The 9,963-nt window shown below is 32.5% G+C and overlaps 1 protein-coding gene across 9 annotated transcripts in view; it reads left to right on the forward strand.

Moving 5' to 3' along the window:
* The window catches only part of LOC106469453 (insulin receptor-like), an 89,022-nt gene extending 79,773 nt beyond the window's left edge, over positions 1–9,249 (forward strand). For all 9 annotated transcript variants that reach the window (XM_022397975.1, XM_022397973.1, XM_022397974.1 and 6 more), the window contains 3 exons: positions 400–689; positions 1,037–1,171; positions 4,158–9,249. In XM_022397975.1, coding sequence (XP_022253683.1) covers positions 400–689; positions 1,037–1,171; positions 4,158–4,680 — 948 coding nt within the window. In that variant the 3' untranslated portion in view covers positions 4,681–9,249. The remainder of the gene's footprint in view (positions 1–399; positions 690–1,036; positions 1,172–4,157) is intronic.
* The last annotated feature ends 714 nt before the right edge of the window (positions 9,250–9,963 follow it).

Here is a 9,963-nt window from a genome sequence, read left to right on the forward strand (position 1 = left end):
CCTAAGTAACATATGTAATTAAAAACATGTCTTAGAGAAAGGTGTTATGCCAAAGTTTATCATGATTTTGTAATGTATATGTTTTAAGCTAAATGTAGATGAATAATAATGGTTGGAGACGGCTTGAATGGGTAATGAAGAAAAACTTTAATATAAGTTTAACACAACAGCAAATGTACCTTATGATGACAAAACCTTGTCGAAACGTTGTACATTTGCTGTTGTGTTAAACTTAAAGTTTTTCTTTATTACTCATTCAAGCCGTCTCCAACCATTATTAGTCTGAAAGTGGGGTTCCTCGTCATCGAATTTAAATGTAGATGAGTCTAAATGTATTTGTTCATGATGTGTAATGGAATTAAAAAAACATTAACGCTTACATTTGTTGTTTATACATAGGAAAACTTGGGAAAACAACCTCCAACTCTGAAGAGAATTCTTCAGATGGCTATTGAAATTGCAGATGGTATGGCATACCTTGCAGCAAAGAAGTTTGTACATCGTGACTTGGCAGCAAGAAACTGTATGGTTGCTGAAGACCTGACAGTGAAAATTGGGGACTTTGGAATGACTCGAGATATTTATGAAACAGATTACTATAGAAAGGGTGGGAAAGGGCTGCTTCCTGTCCGATGGATGGCTCCAGAGTCGTTAAAGGACGGAGTTTTTACCAGCCAGTCAGATGTTTGGTAAATTGTCACGGTGGTTACTTAGAATTGCAAAGCATCACTCCATTTAATGCTGTATAAGTGGTACTGGTATAATAGACTGTAATAGTAACTATGTAGAATAATAATAATAGTACAATAAAGTAATTATTAGATGTATTAATACAAACAACTGCATTCTTTTATAGAAACAAAACATAAAGGTAAGAAGCAATGACAACAGTAGTAATTGTGTGTAGTGTAGTACAACAGAACTAGAACATTAGGTAAGTTATTTGTAAATAAGTTGGCCTGTATTATTCTCCTCACTGTAAACCTTATAAAGTTCTACATTTAGCTGTAATAATCCCGTTTTTCATCTGTTGAAGGTCTTACGGAGTTGTACTTTGGGAAATGGCAACCTTAGCTTCTCAACCATATCGAGGGTTGTCTAATGAACAAGTTGTCAAGTATGTTATCAATGGAGGGGTAATGGAAATGCCCGAGAACTGTCCTGAAAAGCTGTACGTTACATTTTATATGTCTTTAAATATGGTGTTTGTTAGAATTTAACCATTTTCAACTTATAATGTTATCTATAAAAAGCCATTTAAATGTTTGTTTTTACAAATTTTCCAAAAGTACTGTAATTACACAAGTCGTGTTTTCACATACTGAAATGTTACCAATAAATTTCAAATAATGAACCAAAACTCGACCCTTTATTCTCCTGAAGAAGAATAGTCAAGTATTTGAAAGTATTTCAAATACTTTTTTTTTTTTAATTCATTGGACCTTTTGTGTCTGATTCTGTGTACTAACTTATAATAATTGAGATTTCACCAGATACTGTTTGATCCAACAAAATCACACAACGTGAATAACTAGTTAAAACTTTTTATAAATTTTATGGCTCTGCAGTAAAGCCTCATTAAGTTAATCAGAATACACCCATAATGAAGAAGTTCTTCTGGATTATCGAGACATCGGGGTGGTCGATTCGTTTAACAGTGAACACTATTAATAGTACGAGTTACCAAATGATGAACATGAGGGAGGCACGTAACTATAGGTACAATAAACGTAACAGTTTATTATTTTATGTTATCAAAGTGGCATGTTATGTCATTGTTTTCACATAAACCGTAACTTTGTTCAAACCAGTGACTTATCAAATACATAGGACATCTCTTGCTTTCTTGTTTAAACACTCATTTTAATGAAGCTGATATTTCTACAAGTCTTGTTTTGTGACTTGACATGACTGTAGCATTAAACACTCTGGTCAGTATCTGTTATAGTTTAAAAGTACATCCCTACTGCATTGGTTGTTCTCAGAACAATTGTCATAGATCACTACCAAATGTTAAGTTGCCTGTTTTGTAACAAATAAACATTAAAAATCTTGAAATAATTTACCAGAAACTGGTTTTGCTGAATAATTATTAAAACAAAAATAGTGTATTATTTGAGTGTAATCAGAAATCGTGTGTGATAGTTCATATTGTTAGTTTTGTTAATTTTTCTGGGGCTGTTAAATGACAGGTTTTATTTTCACATTTCTGGGTAAAGAAAATTTATGATTTTGGAAGCCAATTAAAATTATTTCCTGTGAGAATATGTATTCTATAATTCTTTTCATCACCATGTCTATAACTGACCTCTTTATAATTAGTAGTCATTATAAGAGCTAGAAGAAAAAAAGTTACTTAAAAGTATATTGGTGAAAAAAGTTCGTCATTTATCAAAAATAGTTTGAGTGAGTCTGAACAAAAAGTTAAGCCTAAAATATGATTTAAAAATAAAGCAACTCTGTGATATTTTTATTAGTAATAACCCTTTCTAGACCAGTTTTTCTGTGAGGGTGTATTCTGTTTGATCTTTTCCTTAGGTAACTTATGAAATACAAGTTGTGTTCAGAGTTGTAATATTATTCAAGTTGTGTTCAGAGTTGTAATATTATTCAAGTTGTGTTCAGAGTTGTAATATTATTCAAGTTGTGTTCAGAGTTGTAATATTGTTCAAGTTGTGTTCGGAGTTGTAATATTGTTAAGTTGCGTTCGGAGTTGTAATATTATTCAAGTTGCGTTCGGAGTTGTAATATTGTTCAAGTTGCGTTCGGAGTTGTAATATTATTCAAGTTGCGTTCGGAGTTGTAATATTATTCAAGTTGCGTTCGGAGTTGTAATATTATTCAAGTTGCGTTCGGAGTTGTAATGTTGTTCAAGTTGCGTTCGGAGTTGTAATGTTGTTCAAGTTGCGTTCGGAGTTGTAATGTTGTTCAAGTTGCGTTCGGAGTTGTAATATTATTCAAGTTGCGTTCGGAGTTGTAATATTGTTCAAGTTGCGTTCGGAGTTGTAATATTGTTCAAGTTGCGTTCGGAGTTGTAATATTGTTCAAGTTGCGTTCGGAGTTGTAATATTGTTCAAGTTGCGTTCGGAGTTGTAATATTGTTCAAGTTTGCGTTCGGAGTTGTAATGTTGTTCAATTTGCGTTCGGAGTTGTAATGTTGTTCAATTTGCGTTCGGAGTTGTAGAAGAAAGAAGAAGAAAAAACCCAAACTGCTAACTCTCCTTTTGATTATTATTTTTTGTAATTTGAATTTGGGGAATATAAATAGAACTTTTCAACATCTGTGGTTGTTGTACATGTTTGTTGTTTATTTCTAGCTGAAATACTTTAAAAACAGTGAATTTTGGAAGCTGACTGTCAGAAACTGTTAAAATTTAGTTTCTTTAAACTTGGCCAGGTGGTTAGAGTGCTCTACTCGCAATCTGAGGGTAGTGGGTTCAATTCCCCATCCCACCAAACATGCTCGCCCTTTCAGTCGTGGGCACATTATTATGTGACAGTCAATCCCACTATTCATTGTTAAAAGAGTAGCCCAAGAGTTGGTGGAAGGTGGTGATGGCTAATGCAGACACCCCTCGTGTAGGTTTCTGCGAAATTCAAAACAAACCTAATTGTTGTACTTTCGAAACTACAACAAGCAGTTGCCGTCCATTCTACAAAATTCCACCATGAATACTGCCAAACAATTTATTAAAGTAGTCAGTGTTTATCATGTTTCGTATTTGGAGTGTGGGATTGTTTCAAAGTGATTACTTTTGTGAGTTATTGATTTTTATGACTGCAGTTGCAGAAATAACATACTTTCACTGGGCTAGAAAGGGTTAAGATGTGATTCAGAATGGGAAAGTATTAGCAGAGACATAAATTACAGTGGTAAAAAAAAAAATTGGTTTTAGTTTTTTGTGATGAATGTGTTAGATTATATATATTCTATATTGTTTGTGATTTTTTTTAATATGTACTTTATAATTTTAAATATTTTTAAGAGTATAGTATATATTTTCATGTAAGTGATGCAATTTCCAAATTTGTAAAACAAATGCTGGAACATTTTTGTATTATTGAAAATATGTGTTTATGACAACATGAAAATACTATGTAAACATAGATGGTGTAAGTTGCCAGATCTCAGTATGTAGCATGTTTTATTTTTCTAGGTATGCTCTAATGAGACTGTGTTGGTATCCAAATCCTAAAGCCAGGCCAACTTTTACGGAATTGATTGAAATATTACTTCCTGATGTGCCTAATTACTTTGAAGAGGTCTCGTTTTACTTCACACAACATACTGAAGTTTTGAACCGTGAAAACGAAGATGTGGTGACTCCCTCCACACCTTTAAAGTCATCAGGCACCAATGAACAACAAAGTCTGGATGAAAGTGACCATCAGCATGAAAGAAAAGAAGTCAGGTATTTTCCTAGTGCCACACACATGCCAGGAAATCATCACCATATGGACTGTTCTTGTTCAGAATGTCAAGGAGGCCATCTTCAAAGTGAAGGTCCTGACAACCTGGAAGACAGCAAGGGTCTGGTTGTACACTGTGCTGAAGACAGTAAAGGCATGTCCATTGCATCATCAGATGGTAGTAAGGGAAGTAAAGTGAGCACGGTCTCCAATGGTAGTCTTGCTAACGGACATGTACCATTCCATGGAGAAAAGACATCCATTTGCTAACAGTAGTGACTCCAAGTTTATTTTGGCCAATGTGAGACTACTACTGCAAGGAAGTCAAGAGTTGTCACCAGTCCATTTCAAGTGACTTCTTTTTACCATACGTACTTCACAATGCCCCTTGTGGCTTTACATAGACCAAGGTAACCTCTAGATAAACCCATCTAGTCAGCGGGGTGTGGTAATTTATGCTAGGGCTTACCTGTAGTACAGCATTTGGCTCTGATTAAATTAATTATGTTTCACTGTTTATGGTCACAATCACTTTTCTCACCAACCACAGAAAAGTGCCTTTACAACAGTTGATAAGAAAGTTTCCGGATAAAGCCGATGTGGCAGAGCCAATTAATGTAACACAAATAAGGCTTCTTAACACATTTAAAAAGGATTTACAAGGCAAATATATACAGCTGGGCTTATAAAACAGAGTTAATATTTCATTTATCAGTTAAAAAGAGATTTTTAACTAAACATTTGTTCCATTGTAACAGTATTAAATGTGCTATTTGACCACAAGTAAATTTCTGTGGTATTTTTTAAGACACTTGTGTATTGTCTCAGTCGTAAGCATGATAGTATTCTTCTTCCTTCCTCTTTCTTCAGCGAGACTGAATTGTAGTTTCTCAGTTAAATACCCAATTATAGTGTTAAGTAGTATCTTGAGGTTAATGAGCTAGTTATGGGGTTGCTATGTTTTCTGTCAAACAGTTGTACTTTCTCATATATATAATAACCTAGAACTTTATCAGTAGCCAAAGGTTTCAGTTGAGGAGTAGAAATGTAATATTTCTTAATTATGCTAGTCAAGCTACAACTGTTTATAAAAAACAAATATTTGTACGTGGACTTTGTTTAGGAAATAAATCCTTGCGTAAACACAACGACTTGGATTTTGTAGAAGTTAAGTACTGAATATTTGAGATTCTGGAAAATCGTGATGGTTTTAATGTTATTAAGAACACCCATGGACAAGTTAACAGACTGATCCTAGCTAATTTGGACAGTGTTGTGTCGAAAGAATACAGAGTTACATTTAGAAAGGTAGTTTTACCTTGACCGTTGATCTGAAAGTGATTTTTTTTTTTTCACAATCAGCAATTCTTCACGGCCATGTTTTGTTAACATGATATTTATTATTGAAGGATACTTTGTACACAGTCATTGATTTTACAGGTTTATCAACCCCATTTCCTACTGCAGAATGGGTAATATTAAGTAGAATAAACCATAGCTTTTAAATGTTGTTTTTTTAAACCTAAAATGTTTGTTTACATGTGTGTGTGTGTGTGTGTGTACATACTACTTTAGATTTTGACTGTAAAATGTGAACTATATCTTTTAATATTGGATTTTGTTAATATTTATTGAAGGCACATTGTTCTAGCTTTACACATGGACAAAGTAAGATCTTTTGGAGAAGAATAACCAAGTAGTTTGATCTTCTTTATTTCATTATTATTTTTATACATATGTACTTGAAATTAACATTTTCTTTGTGTTTCAGCTGTTTGTTCTACAGACCATCATGTTACAGATTTTCACAATGATTTTTTAGTAGCCTACCTTAGCAGAATATTGTTTTTTTTGGTATTATATCCATCAGTTTGAAAATTTAAATTTTAAGATTATTGACATGAAAATACAATATTCTTTTTTTTTAGTTACACATTTTAAAGTTCTGTGTTAAAGTCTGTCTTTCACAAACATTATTACATGTTGGACAATCTTACTTTTCTTTGGAGGTATTAGTACTAATGAAATGGTAAATTCATCGATAGTCCATCAATTTTTTCTTCTTTCATTAAAAATTAAAAACTTCTAACTTATTAACATTGTTCCTCTTTAAACATATTAAAAACCAAATACTTTTAAAGTTCTTTTAACATCATCATTAAATTTACAGACTAGTATTTTGTTGTATCATTAATTGTTTTAGAACATTTAGATCTTTGACATATTTTAGTAGGTAAGTCAAACTGACTTAGTTAAAAAAAAACCAGGTTTACCTAAAACTATCTATAATTCATCAACACCTTACAAGACTAACACTAACATAAACCAGTAAACCTGTTTTAACTTCCTATAATACATCAACACCTTACAAGACTAACACTAACATAGACCAGTAAACCTGTTTTAACTTCCTATAATACATCAACACCTTACAAGACTAACACTAACATAAACCAGTAAACCTGTTTTAACTTCCTATAATACATTAACACCTTACAAGACTAACACTAACATAAACCAGTAAACCTGTTTTAATTTCCTATAATACATCAACACCTTACAAGACTAACACTTAGATAGACCAGTAAACCTGTTTTAACTTCCTATAATACATCAACACCTTACAAGACTAACACTTAGATAGACCAGTAAACCTGTTTTAACTTCCTATAATACATCAACACCTTACAAGACTAACACTTATATAGACCAGTAAACCTGTTTTAACTTCCTATAATTCATCAACACCTTACAAGACTAACACTTATATAGACCAGTAAACCTGTTTTAACTTCCTATAATTCATCAACACCTTACAAGACTAACACTAACATAAACCAGTAAACCTGTTTTAATTTCCTATAATACATCAACACCTTACAAGACTAACACTTAGATAGACCAGTAAACCTGTTTTAATTTCCTATAATACATCAACACCTTACAAGACTAACACTTAGATAGACCAGTAAACCTGTTTTAATTTCCTATAATACATCAACACCTTACAAGACTAACATTTAGAGACCAATAAAGGTTTCATATTTTCAGGAGTACAGAGCCAAATGCTTGGGTAGCTTATTAAGATATATTTTATCAGAGGATTTAAGTGCGAGGTCTTTGTTTTACAAGCATCTTTCATGTTATCTGCCATAGCAGTATATGTAGGCAGTATTATGTACTTACTCGTACCCTTTCAAATCCAAGGTGAACAAAGATTAGGTGAAACAATACCATGGATAACTTTGAATGGGCTGTTCTGAAGAAAAATAAATAAAATTGGAGATTAAGTAATGATCATGATTGTGCATAGTAAATCAATGTTATATTTCAAAGGATTCAGATGCTATTAAATGCCAAAATATGAACATTATACTGGAAAATAAAGAGATTGCTGCTGTACTAAGAAGATTACACAAGTATTTTTGTGAAAGAGGTGTGTACCAAGGAATATCAAAGGATGAAATTTTTCAAGAGATTATTTCAGCATGACTTCAAGAAATATTGACATAAGAACAGATTGTTACTAAAAACTTTTTCATGATGTATGTACAGAAACAGCCATAAAATTATTCATTACAGAGGGCGCTGTGCCACAAATTAAAAAAAAAACAACTTCTGGTAGCAATGTTGTTATAAAAATGCGAGTGTACGAGTTCTGTGTATTTTATCTTCTACTTGAAGATAAGGCCAAAAGATGCTTAATGTTATGCTACGTTCACTTAGCTGCCAATATTAAATAGAAGAAAATTGTAAATATTATACATAAACGTGTTGTTAATGTTGGTGAAGCCTGCACTTGGCTTGGACAAAACCATTGTACAGAACTTGAGAAGATATTGTAAGATTATGTTGATATGACATTGGTTGTAACTATGTGTATGTGTATATAGTATCAATATTTATATGGACTCCTTGTACAGATCTAAATGTTTCTCTATGTATTTGCATTTGTATAAGCTGATGTTTCCTCTTCTCTCACTGGCGAGTTTTACGATGTAACGGATGAGAATCTAGGGTACGTTAAATCTAGTTTTGTAGAACTAACTGCCAGCTTATTATATTCAGCTCATGCTATCGGTAGTCATAAATATCAAGTCATGAAAAACACTTTATTTTCTGGATCACAAATTTGTAGGTGATATATCAATTTTATGCTGAAGATTGAAACATTGATATGTTCTTTTGGCAGAACAGCAGTTACATTCCTAAAATACAGAATTTTTTTGTGTATATGTTTTTTGTAAAAGATAGTGTTAATGTATTCACGCAAGAATAAGAAACATGAGGAATTATCAGTCACATTCTAAACCTGTAAACTATATTCAGTTACGTAACTCAATTGGAAAAAAAAAGAGAGCTTTATTTTGTGCCTTTTACTTTTTTAGAAGTTAAGTAAATTTGACATTGGTATAAAACTGAAGACGATGATCAAATTTTACACCACTCGAGGTTCTGCAGGTGTTTGAAAGTTTATTATTCTTAACTGGACATTTCCTTCACTTTTATTTCTAGTTGTTGTTGTTTTTTTAAATAGGATTAGTGAGAAAAGCATTACATAATTTTATTAGAATCTACACAATTTTTTTTTAATTTTTCTTGATATTATTCCTATGGTGAAGAACTCAGCAAAACAAAGTTAATTGTTAAGTGATTAATATTGTCCATTAAAGTTCTTCATTTTTGTAAATAACATTAAACATAGAACAAAGAGTTTGTTGAAAGCATCCTCTCGTTTCTTGTTCATGTAGTTGTCTGGGAGTTTTTGAACTGTTCTTGTTGTAAACCTTATTCTCAGCCCCTGGAAAAGTAATAAAATAGTTAACCTGTCAGTGTAAATTTTGTCATTAGTTTCCTTGATCAGTTTATATCTGCTTTTTCAAATTAATAATAAAAAAAACGTAATTATTTGGCTCTGACACTTTCAACTTGCTTAAAATGTTATTATACTTTTTTGGTCTCCAATAACAGATTAGCTATGTGAACTTGCAAATTTTACAAAAATGTGCAACAGGTATAAAGTGAGATTGTCCATGGCAAAGGAAAGGCAGTGATGTGTTACCATATTTACCACCTGCCTAAAGTCTACATACAACCCTGTCTTTTCTTCATTATCACTACTGGAGATGTCCAAGCATCATCCAGAGGTTCAATCACTCCTTTCTTTAGCACCTGTGCTTGTAACATTGCTAGCGCTTCAAGGAAGCCTTAATTTAATGATGGTTATTTTGTAGGACATCGGATTCCTCAAACACCATAAGCAATACATTGAGTTCCTGTTTCTGCACCAAGCTTAGATTACAGATGGTTGAACATCTTTATTCCTTTACCCAAATAGTATCTTATCTCACATACACATCACCATACTCCATGAGCAGTCACTGAGCTCGGATTACAGATGGTTGAACATCTTTATTCCTTTACCCAAATAGTATCTTATCTCACATACACATCACCATACTCCATGAGCAGTCACTGAGCTCGGATTACAGATGGTTGAACATCTTTATTCCTTTACCCAAATAGTATCTTATCTCACAAACACATCACCAT

Source organism: Limulus polyphemus, unplaced genomic scaffold (assembly GCF_000517525.1).
Source record: "Limulus polyphemus unplaced genomic scaffold, Limulus_polyphemus-2.1.2 Scaffold3496, whole genome shotgun sequence".
Lineage (NCBI taxonomy): Eukaryota > Metazoa > Arthropoda > Merostomata > Xiphosura > Limulidae > Limulus > Limulus polyphemus.